The sequence below is a fragment of the Macaca nemestrina genome, chromosome 19 (assembly GCF_043159975.1).
Source record: "Macaca nemestrina isolate mMacNem1 chromosome 19, mMacNem.hap1, whole genome shotgun sequence".
In the NCBI taxonomy this organism is placed as follows: domain Eukaryota; kingdom Metazoa; phylum Chordata; class Mammalia; order Primates; family Cercopithecidae; genus Macaca; species Macaca nemestrina.
In genome coordinates, this window is record NC_092143.1 from 70,381,408 (window position 1) to 70,407,705 (window position 26,298).

Genomic DNA, 26,298 nt, shown 5'->3' on the forward strand with positions numbered 1-26,298 from the left:
CTACCTGCCTCAGCCTCCCAAAGTGCTGGGATTACAGGTGTGAGCCACCACGCCTAGCCTGTTTTTTTGTTTTGTTTTTTTTTTTTTTTTTTTTTTTAAAGACGGAGTCTCTTGTTGTCCAGGGTGGAGTGCAATGGCACAATCTGAGTTCACTGCAGACTCTGCCTCCCAGGTTCAAGTGATTCTCCTGCCTCAGCCTCCTGAGCAACTGGTATCACAGGCATGCAGCACTACGCCCAGCTAATTTTTTTGTATTTTTAGTAGAGATAGGGTTTCACTGTGTTGGCCAGGCTAGTCTTGAGCTCCTGGCCACAAGTGATTCGCCTGCCTCGACCTCCCAAATTGCTGGGATTACAGGCGTGAGCCACTGTGCCCAGCCCTATCTGCTTTTTTGAGTCCCATTTTCTTGTTTTTTTTGAGACAAGAGTCTTGCTCTGTCGCCCAGGCTGGAGTGCAGTGGCACGATCTCAGCTCACTGCAACCTCCGCCTCCGGGTTCAGGTGATTCTCCTGCTTCAGCCTCCCAAGTAGCTGGGATTACAGGCACCCACCACCACGCCTGGCTAATTTTTGTATTTTTAGTAGAGTTTCACCGTCTTGGCCAGGCTGGTCTTGAACTCCTGACCTCGTGATCCACCTGCCTTGGCCTCTAGGATTACAGGTGTTAGCCACCGTGCCTGGCCTTTTGAGTCCCATTTTTATCCCCATCTCTATGGAGTCTGATACTGCCAATTCCTGAGTCTTGGGGTATAAATAGATCTTCTCAGCTTTCCACATTTCTACCTGAAGATTCAGATTTTCTTGAGTCTACTAAGTCAGTTATTTATCCTTCTCTGTAGCATCTGTACTTCTAAATTTTTTTTTTTTTTTTTTGAGACGGAGTCTCGCTCTGTCGCCCGGGCTGGAGTGCAGTGGCCGGATCTCAGCTCACTGCAAGCTCCACCTCCCGGGTTTTTACGCCATTCTCCTGCCTCAGCCTGCTGAGTAGCTGGGACTACAGGCGCCCGCCATCTTGCCCGGCTAGTTTTTTGTATTTTTTAGTAGAGATGGGGTTTCACCGCGTTAGCCAGGATGGTCTCGAACTCCTGACCTCGTGATCCACCCATCTCGGCCTCCCAAAGTGCTGGGATTACAGGCTTGAGCCACTGCGCCCGGCCTTGTACTTCTAAATTTTTATCATGTACTCACTTATTCTGTATCCTTTGGGTTTATGGCCTTGTCTTGGCTTTTTATTTACTTATTTTTAGAGATGGGGTCTCACTCTTTTGTCCAGGTTGGAGTGCACTGGCATGATTATAGCTTACTGCAACCTTCAACTCTTGGGCTCAAACAATCCTCCTGTCTCAGTCTCCCAAGTAACCTGGATTGTGGGTGCATGCCACAATGCCTGGCCAATTTTTAATTTTTGTAGAGACAGAATCTTGCTGTGTTTTCCAGGCTGGTCACAAACTCTAGGCTTTAAGCGATCCTTCTTCCTCAGCCTCTGGAGTTGCTAGGATTACAGGTGTGAGCCACCACAACTGGGTCTTGTTTTAGTTCCTCTATTGGTTTTTTTTCCAGTAGGGTTTGAATGGGAATAGAGGTAAATGTGTGTGCTTAAATCTTCCTCCTTTGACTGTATTTCAGTCTTTTTCTATGTATATAGTTATCTATGTGCATTGGTTTTTCCCCCACGTAGGATTTTACTTTATTGGTTTACCCCATTTTATGCTTATATTATGAATTGTTTTTCGTCTTTTAAAACTTTTTTTTCACAATATAAATGAATGCTTCCTAGTCCATTGGCTGCATATAGTTGACTGCAAATTAGAAATACTAAAATTAAATGCTCTGTGTAATGTGAGCTCTGAGGAAATAATGACTAATGGTAGGACAGGATGAAATTATGGAGTGTTATATTTGATGAGAGCTGAATGGATGATTACATCTTTCCTTTGTCCTTTTAAACATTAAAAAAGCCCTTTTTCTTTCAGGTGCTGTGTAATGTGTTAAGAGCATATTATAAGGAATGGTTTTGTCTAATTTTCATGAGTTATGGTGGCTGAGACATCGAGTCTATGTTGTGGGGCAAAAACTGTAAGTAAACCTCAAGGAATACACTGATTTTCAACTATTCTATGCTTATATAAGACAAGTTATTGATTATTCATAGGAATATACTTGGGATACTTCGTTCTGTTAGCCTTAAGGGTACAGACTAGGTATTTCAAAAGGAGGAGTTAGATTTAATTTAAATCAGGGTTATTTCTGTGTAGTATTAGCATTGCCATATTTCATGGATTGTACAAAACTTTATTTTTGTTTTTTAATTTTTCAGAAATGGCAGCACAAAAGGAAATCTATATTAATAGAATATTTTATTGAACAAAGGAGGTTAGATAAGAACTGCAAACCAACAGACTCAGCAAACAAGGAAAGAAACGTGTTAGCCATAAGACATGTTTCAAGTGAATCGAAGTCCAATAACGGTAGACTTCAGAAGAAAAAAGTTTTCAAAAATTTTATCAAAACAGGTCACTGATAAATAACTCCCCAGTAATAGGGCTAGGCCAGAAACCAAAATTAATTAAAAAATTAACAGAACAGTTCGAACCTGAATTAAATTTCTTTTCATAAAAAAACTTGTTAAAAATAATCAAATTAAATTTTCCTCAAATTTTTATTACCTTGTCCAAAGTAAAGCAAGTATCTTTTAGCATTCATGCCAGCTTTTCTCATGTTCTAGGAATGACAGAAACCTTACTTGAAGCAAACTAGTATTTTTGTTGAAAATGTGTATCAGCATCAGTTAAAGTTGATTTTTCATACCTGCTCCTCAGTAATAATACTAGCTAATCAGCATTCACGCCTACCAGGACACAAAAATCCTCTTCAAAATTACACAGAAAAGAAAGTCATTACTCAGGAATGATGTCCATTCAGGAGAAATCAAAAGAGAATTCCTCCAAAGTTACTAAAAAAAGTGAAGATAAGAATTCAGAAACAGAAATTCAGGATTCTCAAAAGAATCTAGCAAAAAAATCAGGTCCAAAGGAGACTACAAAATCACAGGCTAAATCTTCCAGTGAAAGTAAAATAAATCAGCCAGAATTGGAAACACGCATGAGTACAAGGTCATCAAAGGCAGCGTTTACTGATAAAGCTACCAAATCCATTAATAAAAATACAGTGACTGTGAGGGGACATTCACAAGAATCTACAAAAAAGAAATTATCTCAGAAAAAATTCGTGCATGAAAACCCTAAAGCAAATGAACAGCTTAACCGGAGATCACAAAGGCTACAACAGTTAACAGAGGTTTCAAGAAGGTCTTTACGCAGTAGAGAAATTCAGGGTCAAGTTCAAGCAGTTAAACAGAGTTTGCCACCAACTAAAAAAGAGCAGTGTAGCAGTACTCAGAGTAAATCTAGTAAAACAAGTCAGAAACATGTGAAGAGAAAAGTACTGGAAGTAAAGTCTGACTCTAAAGAAGATGAACATCTAGTAATTAATGAAGTAATAGATTCCCCCAAAGGGAAAAAACGCAAGGTAGAACATCAGACTGCTTGTGCTTGTAGTTCTCGGTGTGTACAAGGATCTGAAAAGTGTCCTCAGAAGACTACTAGAAAAGAGGAAGCGAAACCTGTGCCTGTACCTTCTGAGGTGAAAAGATCAAAAATGGCTGCTTCAGTGGTCTCGAAAAAGAATGAGATAAAGAAGTCGGTTCATACACAAGTGAATACTAACACAACACTCCCAAAAAGTCCACAGCCATCAGTGCCTGAACAAAGTGATAATGACCTGGAGCAAGCAGGAAAGAGCAAACGAGGTAGTATTCTCCAGCTCTGTGAAGAAATTGCTGGTGAAATTGAGTCAGATAATGTAGAGGTGAAAAAGGAATCTTCACAAATGGAAAGTGTAAAGGAAGAAAAGCCCACGGAAATAAAATTGGAAGAGACCAGTGTTGAAAGACAAATACTTCATCAGAAGGAAACAAATCAGGATGTGCAATGTAATCGTTTTTTCCCAAGTAGAAAAACAAAGCCCGTGAAATGTATACTAAATGGAATAAATAGTTCAGCCAAGAAGAACTCCAACTGGACTAAAATTAAACTCTCAAAATTTAACTCTGTGCAGCACAATAAGTTGGACTCTCAAGTTTCCCCTAAATTAGGCTTATTACGAACCAGTTTTTCACCACCAGCTTTAGAAATGCATCATCCAATGACTCAAAGTACATTTTTAGGGACAAAGCCACATGATGGAAATATAAGTTGCCAGCAGGAAGAAATGAAAGAAACTAATTCTCAAGAAGTGAAAATTAATGATATTACAGTAGAAATTAATAAAACCACAGAAAGGGCTCCTGAAAATTGTCATTTGGCTAATGAGATAAAACCTTCTGACCCACCATTGGATAATCAGATGAAACATTCTTTTGATTCAGCATCAAATAAGGTAATCTGTTTTTATTATGCACAATAGAGGTGCCTAAATATTTTCTGTAAGAAATGTCTATAACATTTTAGCATAAGAATCAAGTCATAAAAGTTTGAAGAGTCATTTGTTAAGGTCTCCTGTTAAGTTGTTAGCGAGAGTTTTATTAACCCAGTCTTGTTGTGATAGAACTTTAGATGTCTCACATTTACTTGGGGTGCTTCTCATTGTTTCCTCGTTTTTACTCTTCATTTTTATTTTATGTAAGCATAAGCCTGGTGAATTCCAGCTTTTCTTTTAAATTTAACACACTGATTTTCCTATTAATTATAACCATAGAAAGTACATTTCTTTTTTTTTTTTTTTTTTTTTTTTTTGAGACTGAGTCTGGCTCTGTCGCCCAGGCTGGAGTGCAGTGGCCGGATCTCAGCTCACTGCAAGCTCCGCCTCCCGGGTTTACGCCATTCTCCTGCCTCAGCCTCCCGAGTAGCTGGGACCATAGGCGCCCGCCACTTCGCCCGGCTAGTTTTTTTTTTTGTATTTTTTAGTAGAGATGGGGTTTCACCGTGTTAGCCAGGATGGTCTTGATCTCCTGACCTCGTGATCCGCCCGTCTCGGCCTCCCAAAGTGCTGGGATTACAGGCTTGAGCCACCGCGCCCGGCCTGAAAGTACATTTCTTAGGGACTACTTTTTTTTTTTTTTTTTGAGATGGAGTTTCGCTCTTGTTCCCCAAGCTGACGTGCAATGGCGCGATCTCAGCTCACTGCATCCTCCGCCTCCCTCATTCAAGCCATTCTCCAGCCTCACCCTCCTGAGTAGCTGGGATTACAGGCATGCACCACCATACCTGACTGATTTTGTATTTTTAGTAGAGAAGGGGTTTCTCCATGTTGATCGGGCTGGTCTCGAACTCCTGACCTCAGGTGATCCATCCGCCTCGGCCTCCCAAAGTGCTGGGATTACAGGCGTGAGCCACTGCACCTGGCCTTTAGGGACTACTTTTGACCTAAATATTAAAATTAATTTCAACTAGGACTAAACAGCCTTTTTTCCTACTGGATATAACTTAAAAGTTAAATGTCTTTAAGGAGATGACTTGTGTGGCTGTTTTGAATAGTTGGCAAGTAGAATGTCTGAGAGGTATAAATAATTCAGTCTTCAGCCTAAGAATAAAATTGTAGTGGCCAAGACTCTGAAATTGAAAAGTAAATTGAAAACCAGAATCTTGTATCTGGAATAAATTTTGATTATCTAAGAAAGTAGTTTTAAACTTTATGAAAGCAGCTGAGCCCTTTTCTTTTTAAAATAAATCATATGTAGGCTACTAATACATAAAACCAATAAGCAGAAATTTTATATGCATAGAACCCTGAAACTCTAACATAGATCTCACTCATTTATTTGTACTATTTAATTTTATAATGAGAATACTTGAGAATGGAATATGATTTAGGCAACTTGTTTGGTGGCACAAATAGAATTAGGATCCAGGTGTTCTAATTCTTAGCCCAGCATTCTTTCTAAAACAGCATACTCTGAACATTAGAAATCATTTGAGCAAAAAAAGTCATCATGAATAGAGAAAAAAGTCAAATTACTTCAAAGTTTTGCAAGTGATTTAAAGTTCTCTTTTGAGACATTTTGTCTAGGAGCAAATGTGAGTTAGGAGTCTGGGCTTTATTCCAGAAGCCATGAAAATAGATCAGTGTCTATTATTTTTCTTAAAGGGAGAAGACACCATATTGTACTCTCAGATTTTATTTTCTGTATAGATAGGAATGCAAGCATCAATTAAAAGATGATTGTTCAGAGAGATTTTACCAGTCAGTGATAGTAATTAGAAATAAGTAGTGAGTTGTAGTGTGAGTAATAAGTGTGGCTTCTTGCAGAGATGTAGTGGCTTTTTATGGATTGTGTCTCCAGATACAGTTGTAGAGTGTGTCTTCTAACTCCTTGCTGCATAAATGCTTGTTAGAACTCAGAAGGCAGACAGTTTATGGAGAGTATATTGATGGATATGAAATCTAATTCATTCCTTTGTAGTAAACTGTGCTAGAATAAAGATGCTTACGTAGACCACATTATTTTGACCTTAGATAACATTGCCTTTACTGAAAGATACTTTGAATTTATGCAGCCCCTCTGTTTGGAGGAACATTATAAGAAACCATCCTGCTGGGCGTGGTGGCTCATGCCTGTAATCCCAGCACTTTTGGGAGGCTAAGGCTGTTGGATCACCTGAGGTCAGGAGTTCGAGACTAGCCTGGACAACATGGTGAAACCCCATCTCTACTAAAAATACAAAAAATTAGCTGGGTGTGGTGGTGCGCACCTGTAATCCCAGCTACTCAGGAGGCTGAGGCAGAAGAATCATTTGAACCTGGGAGGCAGAGGCTGCAGTAAGCTGAGATCACGCCGCTATACTCCAGCCTGGGTGACAGAGTCAGACTCTGTCTCCAGAAAAAAAAAAAAAAAAAAAAATCTGAAGTAACTTGTTGCTATGTTAAAAATCTTATGGTTTGAAATTCTAGAATATTGCAAACATTTAGAATATAGCAGAGATTAACATTACTCTCATATGTCTACCACCCAGATTTGACAAAAGTTACCATTTAAAAAACATTACTAAAAATCCTTTAAAGTTACAAAAGGTACATTACAGGTGTAGTTGAAGACTGCAACTCTTTTTTTTTTTTGAGACAGTCTCACTCTGTCGCCCAGGCTAGAGTGCAGTGGTGCATCTCGGCTCACTGCAAGCTCCACCTCCTGGGTTCACGCCATTCTGCTGCCTCATCCTCCCAAGTAGCTGAGACTACAGGTGCCCGCCACCATGCTGGGCTAATTTTTTGTATTTTTAGTAGAGACGGGGTTTCACTGTATTAGCCAGGATAGTCTCGATCTCCAGACCTTGTGATCCACCCAACTCGGCCTCCCAAAGTGCTGAGATTACAGGCGTGAGCCACCGCGCCCGGCCAAAGACTGCAACTCTTTATTCCATTTACCTGACTCCCCATAGTTAAATGTGCTCCTAAAGTGGATGTAGATCTTTTCAGTTTTTATTTCTGTGATTTTATGTGTATATAAATTCATAAAGAATACTTAGCTTGCTTTGTGTTTCAGTGTTTTACAAAAATACTAACATACATATTTTTGTAACTTGACTTTGTGTAATCAACATTATATTAGATGCTTATTGATACATGAGTATTTTTAAAATTGTATAGGAATATACCACAAGTTTATATTTTCCTTTATGAAAAGACTTTCAGCTTGGGTCAGGCACGGTAGCTCATGCCTGTAATCCCAGCATTTTGGGAGGTTGAGGTGGAAGGATCTCTTGAGCCAAGGAGTTTTAGACCAGTTTGAGCAACATGGTGAGACTCCATCTCTACAAAATAATGTAAAAATTATCTAGGAGTGGTAGTGTGTGCCTGTGGGCCCAGCTACTTGGGAAGCTGAGGCAGGAGGACTTCTTGAGCCCAGGAGGTTGAGGCTGCAGTGAGCTGTGATCATTTCACTGCATTCCAGTCTGGGTGACAGAGTGAGACTCTATCTCAAAAGAAAAAGAAGACTTTCACCATTCAGATTGTTTCCAATTATTTTTCGCTAATCTCAACATTTTGACCACTGTCACAGAGTGATCAGGAAATGTGACCATATTGGTTCAGGACATATTTGAGTGCCTGCTATGTTCAAGGTGCTGTGCTAGGGCTATAGAACATGGGTAGGTTTCCTGCCCTTAAGGAGTTTCCATTTCCGTTTCCCTGAGATAGCCACTGTTGATGGAGTTTTAAGTATTTTTTTCTTTTTTGAGACGGAGTCTTGCTCTGTAGCCAGGGTGGAGTGCAGTGGTGTGATCTTGGCTCACTCTATCCTCTGCCTCCCGGGTTCAAGCGATTCTCTTGCCTCAGCCTCATGAGTAACTGGGACCGCCACCACACCCAGCTAATATTTTTTTTTTGAGATGAAGTCTCACTCTTGTCTCCCAGGCTGGAGTGCAGTGGCGTGATCTCAGCTCACTGCAACCTCTGCTTCTCGGGTTGAAGTGATTCTCCTGCCTCAGCCTCCCAAGTAGCTGGATTACAGGCGCCTGCCACCATGCCTGGCTTATTTTTGTATTTTTAGTAGAGATGGGGTTTCACCATGTTGGCAAGGCTGGCCTCGAACTCCTGACCTCAGGTGATCCGCCTGCCTGGGCCTCCCAAAATGCTGGGATTACAGGCGTGAGCCACCATACCCAGCCCCATGCTCAGCTAATTTTTTGATATTTTTAGTAGAGATGGGGTTTCACCGTGTTGGCAAGGCTGGCCTCGAACTCCTGACCTCAGGTGATCCGCCTGCCTGGGCCTCCCAAAGTGCTGGGATTACAGGCGTGAGCCACCATACCCAGCCCCATGCTCAGCTAATTTTTTGATATTTTTAGTAGAGACAGAGTCTCCCCATGTTGGCCAGGATGGTCTCGATCCCTTGACCTCATAATCCACCCGCCTCGGCCTCCCAAAAGTGCTGGGATTACAGGCGTGAGCCATCGTGCCCAGCCTGAAGCATTTTCTTTTTTTATTTACTAATTGAGTATCTGCTTTGGCAAGGTTCTGAATTAGAGGCTATTGGGAATAAAAAGGTAAATATAATATGGTTGTTGCTTTTAAGATTTATAGGTAAGTCAGACACAAATCACTGATTGAAAATAAAAAGTGATAAGCACATGAAAGAGTTTTAGACAAAGTAGATGAAGAACAGGTAGAGAAGACTGGGAAAGGCTTTATGGAAGAGGAGCAATGAGTTGAATTTATACAGGGGGAAAGGTATTCTGGATCAACACTATCCAGTAGGAATATAAGTGAGCCACATACCAGATAATTTAAAATTATCTGGTAGCCACATTAACAGAGTAAAGAGAAATAGATCAAATTGATTTTAGTATCTTTTTTTTGTTTTTTTTTTTTTTGAGACGGAGTCTCGCTCTGTTGCCCAGGCTGGAGTGCAGTGGCCGGATCTCAGCTCACTGCAAGCTCCGCCTCCCGGGTTTGCGCCATTCTCCTGCCTCAGCCTCCTGAGTAGCTGGGACTACAGGCGCCCGCCACCTCGCCCGGCTAGTTTTTTGTATTTTTTAGTAGAGACGGGGTTTCACTGTGTTAGCCAGGATGGTCTCGATCTCCTGACATTGTGATCCGCCCGTCTCGGCCTCCCAAAGTGCTGGGATTATAGGCTTGAGCCACCGCGCCCGGCCCGATTTTAGTATCATTTAACCTGTCTGTTTTTTCTTTTTTTGGAGATGGAGTCTAACTTTGTCGCCCAGGCTGGAGTGCAGTGGCACTATCCTGGCTCACTGCAACCTCTGCCTCCCGGGTTCAAGTGGTTCTCCTGCCTCAGCCTCCCGAGCAGCTGGGATTACACGTGCCTGCCATCATGCCCAGCTAATTTTTGTATTTTTAGTAGAGACGAGGTTTCACTGTTGGTCACTGTTGGTCAGGCTGGTCTCGAACTCATGACCTCAAGTGATCCACCCACCCCGACCTCCCAAAGTGCTGGGATTACAGGCATGAGCCACTGTGCCCAGCCGGGTGCTTAAGTTTTCAAAATCTGGTATGATTTATGCTGTCAGCACATCTCAAGTGATACCACATTTTAAGTGCTCACTAGTTAGACGTGGGAGTGATGACCATATTGGACATTATAGTCTAGACAGACAAAACTTAGAAAAAAGGTATAGAGCCAGGAAACTATTGAATATATATGTGGGAGAGGTATTTCCTTTTTTTGAGATAGGGTCTCACTATGTTGTCCAGGCTGGCTTCAAACCCCTGGGCCTAAGTGATCCTCCCCTCTTAGTGAGCCTTCTTAGTAGCTGGGACAACAGGCATGCACTGCTGTACCTTGTTTTTAAATTTAGCATGAAGGGTAATAATGGGCTCTGATGCTGAGAGGGTAGCTTGTAGCAAGATCATGGGGAGACTTCATGTCTATATGAATTACTCCAAATAAAAAGTATCTTAAATTTTTTTAGTATGCTAAAATTTACTGAAAGTGTATTTAGATAAAACGCAAAGTTGATGTAAAAATTTTGAATTATGTGTGTTCAGAATTTCAGCCAATGTTTGGAATCCAAGCTAGAAAACAGTCCAGTGGAAAATGTTACTGCTGTTTCAACTCTGCTCAGTCAAGCAAAAATTGATACAGGAGAGAATAAATTTCCAGGTAATACTTTGGAAATATTATTTGGATTTTATAGTCTTCAGTGACGTTTTTGTCAGTATTACAGAAAATGTTATATACCAAATAGGGTTGTGACATTCTTTTTAACCATTGCTATATTTTTCATATATGTGATTATCATGACTATCACCCATAGTTTCAGAATTACTTCTGTTGATTGGTTTGTTTAAAGTACCTAAGTACTACCCTTTGACTCCCTACCAAAGTTTTTTTTTTTTTAAGTTAACTTTTATTTGTGACTTTCTTGAGAAGTGTTCCTTAGTGAATTGCATAAAATAGTGGTAGCAGCTTATTTCTTAAGTATTTTATTATTTGTGCTCTACCATTTCAGGTTCTTATCTTTAACCCTTATTTACTTAGTTTTCCATCTGAATGATCCTGTGTCTAAACTAAGGATTTAATAAATGCTACAAATTGTCCACTTGTATAAAAGCCTTTGTTTTGGAACCTTGTGAACTCTTTTTTATAATACATTATTTGGAGGTGGGCGTGGTGGCTCACACCTGTAATCTCAGCACTTTGGGAGGCCAAGGTGGGCAGATCACTTAAGACCTGGAGTTCAAGACCAGCCTGGCCAATGTGGTGAGACCCCCGTCTCTGTTAACTAAAACTACAAAAAATATTAGCCAGGCGTGGTGATGTATGCCTGGAATCTCAGCTATTTGAGAGGCTGAGTCAGGAGAATTGCTTGAACTTGGGAGGCAAAGGTGAGCCAAGATTGCACCACTGCATTCCACCCTGGGTGATGGAGCGAGACTGTCTCAAAAACAAAAAACTAAAAAAAAAAAAAAATAATTTGAACTGTTGGGTGAGGATTTGCTCACTTATATTGGATGAGACAGCAGAGGGTATAGAAAATAAATCTCTTAATTCCTATTGTTTGTTAAAGGAAAGGTATATTGCCGGGTGCGGTGGCTCAAGCCTGTAATCCCAGCACTTTGGGAGGCTGAGACGGGCGGATCACGAGGTCAGGAGATCGAGACCATCCTGGCTAACATGATGAAACCCCGTCTCTACTAAAAATACAAAAAACTAGCCGGGCGAGGTGGTGGGCGCCTGTAGTCCCAGCTACTCGGGAGGCTGAGGCAGGAGAATGGCGTGAACCCGGGAGGCAGAGCTTGCAGTGAGCCGGCCACTGCACTCCAGCCTGGGCGACAGAGCAAGACTCCGTCTCAAAAAAAAAAAAAAAAAAAAAAGGAAAGGTATATATGAAGCAAAATGTTGAGTTTGGATAATTACTGACATCTTTTAACTTTTTCTCTGAGTTGGGGAAGAGAGAATGTAATATAAATATGAGAAATGCATTTATTCATTAGAAAATAAAATGGATTGCTTATTGCCTTTATTTATTATTTTGACTAAAATTCCAGAGACCATCTTTTTTTTTTTTTTTTTTTTCCTGAGGCGGAGTCTCACTCTGTCTCCCAGGCTGGAGTGCAGTGGCGTGATCTTGGCTCACTGCAACCTCTGCCTCCCAGGTTCGAGCAGTTTTCCTGCCTCAACCTCCCACGCAGCTGGGATTACAGGCACACATCACCACGCCCAGCTTATTTTGTATCTTTAGTAGAGACAGGGTTTCCCCATGTTGGGCAGACTGGTCTCGAACTCCTGACCTCAGGTGATCTGCCTGCCTTGCCCTCCCAAAGTGCTGGGATTACAGATGTGAGCCACTGTGCCCGGCGTCTTTTTTTTTTTAGCAAGAAAATGTTTTCATTTATTTCTACTTAGGGATTGTATAATTATGCAGGCATTGAAACAATTTCGTTATTATTCGGTCCTAATAATTGTTAGTTAAATTAGAGACAAACTAATCTACCATTACATCTCTTTGCAGCTTTGTAGTCTGAGTATGGGACAGCCTTTCTGCCTTTTGTCTGAAGAATAGTATCTAGGAAGGAGGTTCTAATTTTATCAGATGGTCTTTATTAAAAATAAGTCATGTAATGCATTGAAGGTTTTTTTTTCTTCATAATGATTTTATCCATTAGATGGAAAACTAATATAAAACTCAATACATAACCCACCTTCTTGATTAAATTACAGGTTCAGCTCCCCAACAGCAGAGTATTCTCAATAACCAGACGTCTAAAAGCAGTGATAACAGGTAAGGTATTAATTAAATTTTAGAGCTTAAGGATTTTAACTTACAAGTTTTGAGTTTAGGGGATTCTTCCCTAAAAAGTTATGCTAGTAACCCTCAGTTTACCTACAGATTCTCTTTTTGTTACAACTTTTTCTATGCCTATACACACTGTTTACTATGGACATTTTTTCTACCTTACTACCTAATTTTTTTTTTTTTTCGTAGTTGGAGTGCAGTGGCACAGTCACTGCAGCCTTGAACTCCTGGGCTCAAGTGATCCTTCTGCCCCAGCCTCCCATGTAGCTAGGACTATAAGTGGCACCATACCTGGATAATTTTTTAAAAATTCTTTTCTTTAGAGACAAGGTCTTGCTATACTGCTCAGGCTGGTCTCGAACTCCTGGCCTCAAGTAATTCTCCCACCTCAGCCTCTCAATTCTCTGGGATTATAGGTGTGAGCCACAGTGTCTGGCAGCTACCTTATTCTTCTAAATTCTGCATTAAATTTCATTGTGTGACTTTACCGTGGTTTAACAGTTCTGTACTTTATGAACATTTTGGATATTTCTGTTTCATTTCTATCCAGAAAAGACAAATCCTGTGATAAATACGTATATCTTTGCTTACTTGTGTGTCTGTATCTCATTGCCAGACTTTCCTCCAAAGTGATTGGGCCTGTCTAAATAGTGTTTGAGAATGCCCTTTTCCCTAGACTTCTAGAAATACTGGGTATTAGCAACATGTAAGCGTGTTTTAAGTAAGATTAAAAGCTTTTTGTTTTCTTTTTAATGTCAGAATTAAATAGATCTGACTTACTTTGCCTTTCGGATTAACAACAAATGGTATTTAGTACAAATTGGAATGACTTAGATAGCTGAAACTATCAAACTTAAAAGCATATTCAGACTATGGTAAGTGTTACAGTTTTTGTTTTTTTACTGAAAATTAGTAGTTTTCTTCCCCCTTTTTATTTTTTATTTTTATTTTTTGAGACAGTCTCACTCTGTCGCCAGGCTGGAGTGCAGTGGAGTGATCTTGGCTCACTGCAACCTCAGCCTCCTGGGTTCAAGCAATTCTTTTGCCTCAGCCTCCCGAGTAGCTGAGACTACAGGTGCACGCTGCCACACCCGGCTTTTTTTTTTTTTTTAAAGTACAGATGGGATTTCACCGTGTTGCCCAGGCTGGTCGCTAACTCCTGAGCTCAGGCAATGTGCCTGCCTCGGCCTCCCAAAATGCTGGGATTATAGGCATGAGCCACCGTGCCAGGCCTGCCCCTTGATTTTTTTTTTTTTTTTTTTTTTGAGACAGAGTCTCGCTCTGTTGCCCAGGCTGGAGTGCAGTGGCCGAATCTCAGCTCACTGCAAGCTCCCACTCCCGGGTTCACGCCATTCTCCTGCCTCAGCCTCCCAAGTAGCTGGGACTACAGGCGCCCGCCACCTCGCCCGGCTAGTTTTTTGTATTTTTTAGTAGAGACGGGGTTTCACCGTGTTAGCCAGGATGGTCTCGATCTCCTGACCTCGTGATCCGCCCGTCTCGGCCTCCCAAAGTGCTGGGATTACAGGCTTGAGCCACCGCGCCCGGCCAACCCCTTGATTTTTAAAAGGTTTTTCTCCCTCTCCTGAAGTTGAAATTTATCAGTGTTGTGTAGAAAATAAGTTATTTTTTCTCCTCCAATGATTTGAAATGACTTGGATCTGTAACATTTAGTAATTTTATTTTTTTAAGGGAGACTCCACGAAATCATTCTTTGCCTAAGTGTAATTCCCATTTGGAGATAACAATTCCAAAGGACTTGAAACTAAAAGAAGCAGAGAAAACTGATGAAAAACAGTTGATTATAGTAAGTATACAACTTGATCATTTTGGTGAATTGTTAGAACCATCTTAGTATATTTCGTGTTGCTGTAATATGATATCTGAGGTTGGTAATTTTTATAGAAAAGAGGTTTATTTGGCTTATGGTTCTATGGGCTGGCATCTGCATCTGTTGAGGGTCTCAGATTGCTTCACCTTACGGATGAATGCCGAAAGGAAGTGAGCTCATGTGCAGAGAGACCACGTGGTAAGGGAGGAAGCAAGAGAGAGAAACCAAGGAAGCTAGCCTCTTTTTTTTTTTTTTTTTTTTTTTAAACCCTGTTCATTCCAGCAGGAGGGCATTCGAGGGCATTTACCTATTTGTGTGGGATTCACCTCCATGACTCAAGCACATCTCACTAAGCCCAACCTCCAAACACTGTCACATTGTAGATCAAATTTCCCCATAAATTTTGGTGGAGACAAATCAAATCTTGTCAAAATCATAGCAGCATTGTATTTATGCAAGGTTTTAAAGAATAAATTCATTCACTTTTGCCAAAGAGCCTTTTTGTCATAATAAATTTTATTATGAAAAATATTCCCATACCAGGCGCAGTGGCTCACACCTATAATCCCAGTACTTTGGGAGGCCGAGGCGGGTGGATCACCTGAGGTTGGGAGTTTGAGACCAGCCTGGCCAACATGGTGAAATCCTATCTCTACTAAAAATACAGAAATTAGCCAGGCATGATGGCAGACTCCTGTAATCCCAGCTACTTGGGAATCTGAGGCAGGAGAGTTGCATGAACCTGGCAGGCGGAGGTTGCAGTGAGCTGAGATTGTGCCATTGCACTCCAGCCTGGGCAACAGAGCCAGATTGTGTCTCAGAAAAATATTCCTGGTGGCCGGGCGCGGTGGCTCAAGCCTATAATCGCAGCACTTTGGGAGGCCAAGATGGGTGGATCACGAGGTCAGGAGGTCGAGACCTTCCTGGCTAACATGGTGAAACCCCGTCTCTACTAAAAAATACAAAAAACTAGCTGGGCGAGGTGGCGGGCACCTGTAGTCCCAGCTACTTGGGAGGCTGAGGCAGGAGAATGGCGTAAACCCGGGAGGCGCAGCTTGCAGTGAGCTGAGATTCAGCCACTGCACTCCAGCCTGGGTGACAGAGCGAGACTCCGTCTCAAAAAAAAAAAAAAGAAAAAGAAAAATATTCCTGGTATTATTATAACCCCCTTCTTAAATAGTGACTCTGTCTTCTAACAATAATTGTTTTCATACTTCTAGTTTCGTAACAAATTAGATACTTTATTACACATCTGTTACTTTCTTAGATTTGTCATTTGATCACTACCTTCTTACAGTAGTTGATTTAAATCTTAAAATAACGTGGAATTTGTCTGGGCGCAGTGGCTCACGCCTGTAATCCCAGCACTTTGGGAGGCTGAGGCGGGTGGATCATGTGAGGTCAGTAGTTCGAGACCAGCCTGACCAATGTGGAGAAAGCCCATCTCTACTAAAAATACAAAATTAGCCGGGCATAATAACACATTCCTGTAATCCCAGCTACTTGGAAGGCTGAGAAAGGAGAATCCCTTGAACTTGGGAGGTGGAGGTTGTGGTTGCGGTAAGCTGAGATCACGCCATTGCACTCCAGCCTGGGCAACAAGAGCGATACTCCATCTCAAAAAAAAAAAAAAATAGTAACATGGAACTTAATGTATAAAAGGATTTTAAATATCTGTATTGCAGAATACATCATTTTAAAATTACATTTTAAATTACAGGCAGATAAATTGGAAAAGAGATATTTTGATTGATTAAAAATCTAACTTGAAAGAGTGAATATAAAGAAATTAAGGCACCCAGAGTACTAGGAACATTTAATGTAGTTACAGTCAGCATAATCAGTAGAATTTTTTTTTTTTTTTTTTTAAAGATAGGGTCTCACTCTGTCACCCAGGCTAAAGTGCAATGGCATGATCACAGCTCACTGCAGCTTCAGCCTCCCAGGCTCAAGTGATCCCCTCACCTCAGCTGGCTGAATAGCTGGGACTAAAAGACATGCATCACTACACACAGCTAATTGTTAATTTGTGTGTGTGTGTGTGTGAGATGGAGTCTCACTCTGTCACCCAGGCTGGAGTGCAGTGGCACAATCTTAGCTCACTGTAACCTCTGCCTCCTGAGTTCAAGCAACTCCTGTCTCAGCCTCCTTAGTAGCTGGGACTATAGGTGCATGCTGCCACGTCTGGCTAATTTTTGTATTTTTAGAGGTTTATTTGGCTTATGGTTCTGTGGGCTGGCATCTGCATTTTTAGTAGAGATTGGATTTTACCATGTTGGTCAGGCTGGTCTTGAATTCCTGACCTCAGGTGATCTGCCTGCCCAAAGTGCAGGGATTACAGGTGTGAGCCACCACGCCTGGTCTTAAAATTTTTGGGGGACTGGGCGCCATGGCTCACGCCTGTAATCCCAGCACTTTGGGAGACCGAAGTGGGCGGATCACAAGGTCAGGAGATCAAGACCATCCTGGCTAACACAGTGAAACCCTGTCTCTACTAAAAATACAAAAAAATTAGCCAGGTGTGGTGGCAGGTGCAGGAGAATGGCATGAACTTGGGAGGCGGAGCTTGCACTGAGCCGAGATTGCACGCCACTGTGCTCCAGCCTGGGCGACAGAGCGAAACTCCATCTAAAATAAATAAATAAATAAATAAAAATTGTAGAGGAGAAAACTGTTGAGTAAAGACTTATTTTGTTGTTGTTGTTGTGTTTTTTGTTTTTTTTTTTTGAGATGGAGTCTTGCTTTGTCACCCAGGCTGGCGTGCAGTGGCATGATCTCGGCTCACTGCAGCCTCTGCTTCCTGGGTTCAAGTGATTCTCCTGCCTCAGCCTCCCAAGTAGTTGGGGTTACAGGCGCACACCACCATGCCTGGCTATTTGTTGTATTTTTGATAGAGATGGGGTTTCGCCATGTTAGCCAGGCTGGTCTTGAACTCCTGACCTCGTGATCCAAAGTGCTGGGATTACAGGCGTGAGCCACCTCAGCTGGCCCCCCAGACTTTTAAGACATTAAAAAATTGAGTGAGTCAGGCGCGGTGGCTTACGCCTGTAATCCCAGCACTTTGGGAGGCCGAGGCAGGTGGATCACCTGATGTCAGGAGTTGGAGACCAGCCTGGCCAACATGACGAAACCCGGTCTCTATTAAAAGATACAAAAATTAGCTGGCCTTGGTGGTGGGTGCCTGTAATCCCATCTACTCGAGTGGCAGGGCAAGACTCTGTCTCAAATTAAAAATAAAAATAAAAAAGAGTCTAGCTGGGTGCAGTGGCTTACACCTGTAATCCCAGCACTTTGGGAGGCTGAGGCAGGCAGATCGCTTGAGCTCAGTTCTAGACCAGCCTGGGCAACATGGTAAAATTCTCTCTCTACAAAAAATATAAAAATTAGCCAGGTGGCGAGGCATGGTGGCTCATGCCTGTAATCCTAGCACTTGGCGAGGCTGAGGCAGGTGGATCACCTGAGGTCAGGAGTTCAAGACCAACCTGGTCAACATGGTGAAACCCCATCTTTACTAAAAATACAAAGAATTAGCCAGGTGCAATGGCACGCTCTTGTAATCCCAGCTACTCGGAAGGCTGAGGCAGGAGAATCGCTTGAACCTGGGAGGCAGAGGTTGCAGTAGCTAAGATCGTGCCACTGCACTCCAGCCTGGGTGACAGAGTGGGACTTTGTCTCAAAACAAAAACAAACAAAAATTAGCCAGACATGGTGGCGCATGCCTGTAGTCCCAGTCTGGGTGACACAATGAGACCCTGTATCAAAAAAACTTTTTCCTCTACATGCTAGTAGTATAATTATTACAAATATGAAATATATATTAGTTCTCATTCATAGAATATTTACTATTTGGGGCTTTAGGACTAAGTTTGTGATGTTAAAGCTATTTGTCAGTTTTTAAAAAATTGTTATATGCTATGGATCAGGTTACTAAAATGGAAACATTAATAAAATCACATGCAGATTTCAAAGATTAGCATGTAGTTTTTAGTAATTAACATTGAATGTTATTCATTGTAGATTAAACAATTCTCACTTCATGCTCACACTATAGCCTTAGAGGCTGATGTTCTGGAATAATTCTTTTGGGAGGAAAAAAACTTTTGTATGTTTTTTATAAATAGGATGCAGGACAAAAAAGATTTGGAGCAGTTTCTTGTAATGTTTGTGGAATGCTGTATACAGCTTCAAATCCAGAAGATGAAACACAGCATCTGCTTTTCCACAACCAGTTTATAAGTGCTGTAAAATATGTGGTAAGTGGAATTTTGTGAATTCTAAAATGCAAAAATCAGATAATTAGGTCGGTCTCTTACTGAGATGAGTTGCCAAATTTAAATCACTGAAAAATGTATGTTTTTAAGAGACAATAATATGTACAAAGCACATGTAGTGTATATACTGGCTTTTTAAAAACAAAGCCAAACATAAAAACCAGCTAATTTATTCTGACTGGTTTTTGTTGTGGGATTTTGAATTTAAATTTTACTTTTCTGAAGTAGTGATTGTACTTGTCAGAAGTAATGTTATTTAACTTGTATTTTTTAAAAAAAAATTTCCTTTGATTTCAATAATTATTTACTGTTGATAAATCTATTTGATATTTATATTTCTTGGCACAGTTTTATATATGGAGTTTGATTGTGATATGTATTATACCAAGTAGGTTGTTTGGAGATTTCCTTTATCTTCTCTTTGTTATCATGAGGGTTTTTCTTTATAAGATTAAAAAAGAAAAATTCTAGAAAATTAGGACCTCAGAATTTGTAGTATACTAAAAAAACAAAATTCCCATAGAGTAAATCTGTTTTAGTACAAAATATATTTTTTAATGTAAGTGCATTTTAGGCATAATGGGTATTATTTAATATTTGTGGAAATAGCAAAATTTTTTTAACAATTTTGAACCATTTCAGATATCTTGTGAAAATAGTAATTTAATTGAATTGCTGTTTACCCATATCTGAAATGGAATCTGTTTTTATTATATACATGTTACCTTCAGTACTGTACACTCACATTAATAAGACCTCCAGGATATCTGAACTGAGATCACCAATTCATTTCATGTAAATCTTTATATAGGTACCAGATACTGGATTATTTAAAGGTCTTTATTGGCCTCCGTTAAATTCATATGCTTGTATTAATACTTACCTTCGGTTGAAAGGTTTGTATTCATTATTTCATTCATCCACCTGCTACCCAGGATAGGGTGAGTTTTTACTTTTTTGGTTCTCTACCTCTGGTCATCCTTTATATTTCTTATTTCATCTGACTTTTCCACACACTCCCTCCTACCACTTCACCAAATATAAGGTGCGTGGATATAGAATATCTATAGCTAGATACTGTTTTATCATTTGAAATTTGTACTTTTTCAATTTGACTATGTTAATATCCTTGCATTGTGAAAAAAAATAATTCTATCAGGTAGCTAAATTATAGAATACTTCTAGGACAAAAATAGTTCAGTATATTTTATATACAAACCTCGTAGAGGAAGTTAGTTCAAGTAAATTCTACTCAGTGTACATTATTTAATTCTGGTGATCATTTAGTTTCCTGAAATTACAGAAACATTCGATTTCAAAGTCTTAATTCTTCACCTTAAGGAAAATTCTTAATTTCTGAGAGGAAGAGTAAATAAATAAATCTGGAAATATCTGCTCTACTCTTCCAAGATGCCAAGAGAAGTAGATTTGTGGAACAAGGTGAAGTCATCATCTTCCAAACAAATTCTGGCTCTCTTGCAAAGCTGCAAAGCAATGTAGCAACCTAGGAAAGATTATTTCCTGCCCCAGCCGGACCCCTCCTCCAACCCCCCCTTGATGGGACAGAGCCATGGGTTATTTTTTTTCATTTTTGAAATAAGCTCAAGAGAAGGAATTGAGTTTAGCTGTTGGCCATCCTTTGCTGTTATCAAGGTCGATATTCTTATCTTTTGCTGTTTTCAGATGTAGGTGTACATAGAGTCTGAGGAAGAGACTCTTCCAAAACATTGTGGTATTCCATAGTGTATGGAGAGAAGAAGAAAACGTACCTATCTTAAAGTTGTTCTGCTGTGATCACAGTTCTAGATTTTGGGTTGTGACTTTAAAACATTTATTGGGCTTTTCATTTTATGCCTTTCATAGACATTAAGTACTCACAAATGCTTGACAAAATATCTAATTTTATTTAATGCCAATTTTATCTGTTAGGTTTGTGTTCGTGAGAAGTATGTAGAAGAAGTCATTTGGTGCTCTGGTGTTAATTCATGTTAAATGGACAATATCAGGAACTGGAAATAAAGTTTTGTTCTACTTAAGACTAAAAATAGAATAAATTAGAAATAACTAGTTTTACTTAAAATTTTCTTTTTTTTTTGAGACGGAGTCTCGCTCTGTCACCCAGGCTGGAGTGCGGTGGTGTGATCTTGGCTCACTGCCTCCTCCACCTCCTGGGTTCAAGCAGTTCTCCTGCCTCAGCCTCCCAAGTAGCTGGGACTACAGGTGCACACCGCCATTCCCAGCTAATTTTTGTATGTTTAGTAGAGATGGGGTTTCACCGTGTTGGTCAGGCTGGTCTCAAACTCCTGACCTCAGGTGATCCACCCACCTCGGCCTCCCAAAATGTTGGAATTACAGGCGTGAACTACTGCCAAAATTTTAATCAAACATTCTGTAGAAAAAAAAAGATAAATACCTTTTTCTTTGGGTAAAATTTTTTTCCAGGCAGATTAATAATCTGATGACAATTGGAAATAGCTAAAAATCCTATTTTCAAAAGGTTAAAATGTAGATAATTTTTTCTTACCATATTCTTTCATTGTACCTCATCTGCGTGGCTGACACCATTTGGGGAAATGAATTTTATTTGACTTATTAGAAACTAGGAAGCAGCCGAGGCAACACGTGAAACCCCATCTGTACAAAAAAAAGTTAGCTGGGCATGGTGGCATGCGCCTGTAGTCCCAGTTTCTCGGCAGGGCTGAGGCAGGAGGATCACTTGAGCTTGGGAGGTTGACTTGAGCCCAGGAGGTTAAGGTGAGCCAAGATTGCACCACTGTCTGTGCGACAGAGCAGGACCCTGTTTCAGAAAAAAACAAAGCCCAAAAAACTATTTAGGAAGAAACCTCTTAATGCTTCAAGTGGAGCCTGGACTCTGGTTTAGAGCTAGGAAACTACTTCAGTTTCCTTCCAGAACTAAGGTACTGTTCCGTGAAGATGTGAAGAGAAAGCACGAGTTCTCTCCCCTGGTGTGTTGAGCCACGTTACAAGGCCAGGAAACTGCCAGAAACCTATCAGGAACTCAGCTATATTTTGAGCTTTTAGTAATGCTAAAGAACAATGTGTGGGTTCTTGGCAGAGAAAAACTCAGTCCTTTTTTCCTGTATTATCCTTTTTAACTCCTTTGAATTAATTCACATCTGAGTGAATGATGTGTGGAGGGCACTACTCTCTGGGCTATGCCCTTCAAGTTTAGGAACAAAGTCTGAAAGAAATGAAAACTAAAAGATCTAAGTAACCATTAAAGCAATAAATCAATATTAAATATTTAACTAAATCATATGTTAGCTTTGCAACTTAGAAGTGGTCAGAATCGTTTGTTTTCATAGACAGGAAAGAGTTAAGATTTGACTTTTAAAATGAACATAGTCATCTATGATTGGTAACAGTACAACTAAAGCAAGAGAAAGCTTAACATTTTTGTGAGGGATAATGAGTAGATCTTTTTTACTGAATCGGGATTTTTGTGGATAATGAGACTAGAAAAATACAATCAAGTCAAATTGTGATACTTTGATTTTGAATGCTATATGGACTTTATTCTTTCTGTTCTTTTACGTTTTGAAGAATCTTGAACATTTTGAATGATAAAAATTTAAATAATGTTAAAACAATATTTTGATGAAGTGTAGGGAGATAATTAATATTTCAATGGCATATATAGAGAGTAGTATACATATTAGGTGTGTATAGTGCCGAATTACTGTGACATTGGTAGAAATAGGAAAGAACATTGATGAGAAACTTTGGAGAAAGAGTTGGCAATACCAGGCACAGTGGCTTACGCCTGTAATCCCAGCACTTTGGGAGGCCGAGGTGGGTGGATCACTTGAGACCAGGAGGTCGAGACCAACCTGACCAACGTGGTGAAACCCCATCACTACTAAAAATACAAAAATTAGCTGGGCGTGGTGGCACACGCCTGTAGTCCCAGTTACTCGGGAGGCTGAGGCAGGAGAATCGCTTGAGCCCAGGAGGCGGAAGTTGCAGTGAGCCGAGATCGCACCCTGTACTGCAGCCTGGGTAACAGAATGAGACTCCGTCTCAAGAAAAAAAAAAGAGAAAGAGTTGACAGATCTCTGATTGGCTACAGAGCTGTGCTATCCTGTGAAGTAGCCACTAGGCTACATGAAATTAAAAATGCTGTTCTTCAGTCATACTATCCAGTGCTTAAAAGCCACACATTTCTAGATGCTACTGTGTTATGTGGTGTATATATAGAATGTTTACATCATCACACAGATCGTTCTCTTGGATGGTGCTGCTACAGAAAGCTGAGGAAAGTTACGTGTGATTAAATTTTTGATTTAGGGAAACCATGATCCAGTAACTCTTGCTTAACCTTTTTTTTTTTATGTGAAATTTGAGTACATGTAATTTAATTCTGTATACTTTTTCTTTATTTCTTTTCAGTATGATTAGGAAAAAGAGGAAACTGGGCATTAGAGAAAAGATGATAGTAGAGCAGGATTAGAGTTTTTTTTTCTGATTTTTAAATTTTATTTTTATTTTGAGTCAGGATCTTACTCTGTTGTTCAGGCCGGAGTGCAGTGGCACAATTATAGCTCACTGCAGCCTCAAACTCCTGGGCTCCAACAATCATCCCACATCAGCCTCCTGAATATCCGGCACTACAGTTGTGTGCCACCATGCCTGGCTAATTTTTGTATTTTTTGTAGAGACAGAGTTTCACCATGTTGCCCAGACTGGTCTCGAACTCCTGAGCTCAAGCTTTCTGCCCATCTTGAGTTCCCAAAGTGCTGGGATTATAGGTGTGAGCCACTGTGCCCAGCCTGTTTTATTTTTTTGAGACAGGGTTTTGCTGTGTTGCCCAGGCTGGAATGCAGTGGTGCTATCATAGCTCATTGTAACCTCAAACTCCTGGGCTGAATCTTCCTGTCTCAGCCTCCTGCATAGCTAGGACTATAGGCACAGGCCACCAGGCCTGGCTAATTTTTCTTTTTCCTTTTGGGACAGTGTCTTGCTCTGTCACCTAGGGTGTAGTGCAGGGGCACAATCTTGGCTCACTGCAGCCTCAACCTCCTGGGCTCAAGTGATCTTCCTGCCTCACCCTCCTGAGTAGCTGGCACTACAGGTGAGTGCCACCACACCTGGCTAATTTTTTGTAGAGATGGGGTTTGGTTTTGTTGCCTAGGGTGCTGAGATTGTGGGTGTGAGCCACCACGCCTGGCCTAGACCTGTTTTAGATCCGCAACAAAATTGAGCAGATAGTACAGAGAGTTCCCATGTACTCCTTAATTCCACACATGCACAGACTCCCTCACTGTCAACATCCCTTATCATAGTGGTACATTTGTTATAATTTATGAACCTACATTGACACATCATTATTTCCCAGAGTATGTATTTCATATTAGGATTTTCTCGTATATTCTGTGGGTTTTGAGAAATGTATAATGACATGTATTCACCATTATGGTATCATGCAGAATAGTTCCACTGTGCTAAAAATTCTGCTTTGCTTATTTACCCCTTCTTCCTACCTTAACCCCTGCCAACCACTGGTCTTTTTAATGTCTCCGTAGTTTTACCTTTTCTAGAATGTCAGAGTTGGAATAATATACCGTGTAGCCTTTTCTGATGGGCTTTTTTCACTTAGTAATATGCACTTAAACATCTCCCATGTCTTTATTTAGTAAGTTAGTTAGTTTGAGATGAAGTCTTGCTCTGTCACACAGGCTGGAGTGCAGTGGCGTGATCTCTGCTCACTGCAACCTCCATTTCCCAGGTTCAAGTAGTTCTCCTGCTCAACCTCCCGAGTAACTGGGACTACAGGCATGTGCCACCACATCCGGCTAATTTTTTATTTTTTATTTTATTTTATTTATTTTTTTGAGATGGACTCTCACTCCTGTCCCCCAGACTGGAGTGCAGTGGCGTGATCTCTGCTCACTGCAACCTTCACCTCTCGGATTCAAGCAGTTCTCTGCCTCAGCCTCCTAAGTAGCTGTGACTGCAGTTGTGCGCCACCACTCCTGGCTAATTTTTGTATTTTTTGTAGAGACAGGGTTTCACCATGTTGGCCAGGCTGGTTTTGAACTTCTGACCTCAAATGATCTGCCCCCTCAGCCTCCCAAAGTGCTGGGATTCCAGGTGTGAGCCACCACGCCCGGCTTAATTTTTTATTTTAATTTTTTTAGTAGAGATGGAGTTTCACCGTGTTGGCCAGGCTGGTCTTGAACTCCTGACCTCAAGTGATCCACCTGCCTCGGGCTCCCAAATTGTTGGGATTACAGGCATGAGCCCCTGAGCTGGGCTCCCATGTCTTTTTATGGCTTTGAAAGCCCATTTCTTTTTAGCTCTGTGTGATATTCCGTTGTCTGGCTGTATCATAGTTTATCCATTCACCTACTGCAGGATATCTTGGTTGCTTCAAAGTCTGGCAATTATGAATAAAGCTGCTGTGTACAGGTTTTTGTGAGGACATGTTTTCAGCCCTTGATGGTAAATACCAAGAAGCTTGATTGCTGGATCGTATGGTAAGAGTGTGTTTAGTTTTGTAAGAAACTGCCAGGCTCTCTTCCAAAGTTGCTGTATTATTTTGCATTTCTACCAACAATTAATGAGAGTTTGCCTTGCTTCATATCCTCACCAGCATTTGGTGTTATCAGTGTTCTGGGTTTTGGCCTTTCTAATAGGCTTGTAGTGGTATGTTACTGTTTTAATTTGTATTTCCTATTAATATATGATACGGAATATTTTTCATGTGCTTATTTTCCATTTGTATATCTTCTTAGGTGAAATCCTTTGCCCATTTTTTATTTTATTTATTTTAATTTTAATTTTTTAATCAGGCTGTTCTCTTATTGAGTTTTAAGAGTTCTTTGGGTATTTTGGGTAACAGTTTTGTGTGTGTTTGTGTTTTTGTTTGTTTGTTTGTTTTTTGAGATGGAGTTTCATTCTTGTTGCCCAAGCTGGAGTGCAATGGTGCAATCTCAGCTCACTGCAACCTCCGCCTCTCGGGTTCAAGCGATTCTCCTGCCTCAGATTCCCGAGTAGCTGGGATTGCCAGCATTCACCACCATGCCTAGCTAATTTTGTATTTTTAGTAGAGACAGGGTTTCTCCATGTTGGTCAGGCTGGTCTCGAACTCCTGACCTCAGGTGATTCACCCGCCTCAGCTTTCCAAAGTGCTGGGATTACAGGCGTGAGCCCCCGTGCCCACCAGGTTAACAGTTTTTAAATCAGATGTTTATTTTGTAAGTATTTTCTTCCAGCCTGTAGCTTGTCTTCTCATTCTCTTAACAGTATCTTTTTCAAAACAAAAAAAAATTTTTTTTTTTTTTAAATAAAAATAGAAATGGAGTGTTGCTGTGTCATCCTAGCTTGTTTCAAACTCCTGGGTGCAAGTGATCCACCTGCCTTGGCCTCCCAAAGTGCTGGATTACAAGCAAGAACCACTGTGCCCAGTCCAAAAAATACTTTTTATT

At 40.6% G+C, this 26,298-nt stretch overlaps 1 protein-coding gene across 6 annotated transcripts in view; it reads left to right on the forward strand.

Moving 5' to 3' along the window:
* LOC105465547 (establishment of sister chromatid cohesion N-acetyltransferase 1) overlaps positions 1–26,298 on the forward strand; it is a 76,348-nt gene that overhangs the window by 24,115 nt on the left and 25,935 nt on the right. For 5 of the 6 annotated variants that reach the window (XR_011617043.1, XM_071085573.1, XM_071085572.1 and 2 more), the window contains exons 3-8: positions 1,973–2,075; positions 2,317–4,436; positions 10,500–10,614; positions 12,676–12,736; positions 14,441–14,555; positions 18,701–18,832. Coding sequence is in view for 5 of the 6 variants with exons in the window: in XM_071085573.1 (XP_070941674.1) it covers positions 2,907–4,436; positions 10,500–10,614; positions 12,676–12,736; positions 14,441–14,555; positions 18,701–18,832 (1,953 nt within the window). In the remaining variant the exon portion in view is untranslated. The remainder of the gene's footprint in view (positions 1–1,972; positions 2,076–2,316; positions 4,437–10,499; positions 10,615–12,675; positions 12,737–14,440; positions 14,556–18,700; positions 18,833–26,298) is intronic. The other variant, XM_071085571.1, reaches the window with a different exon arrangement.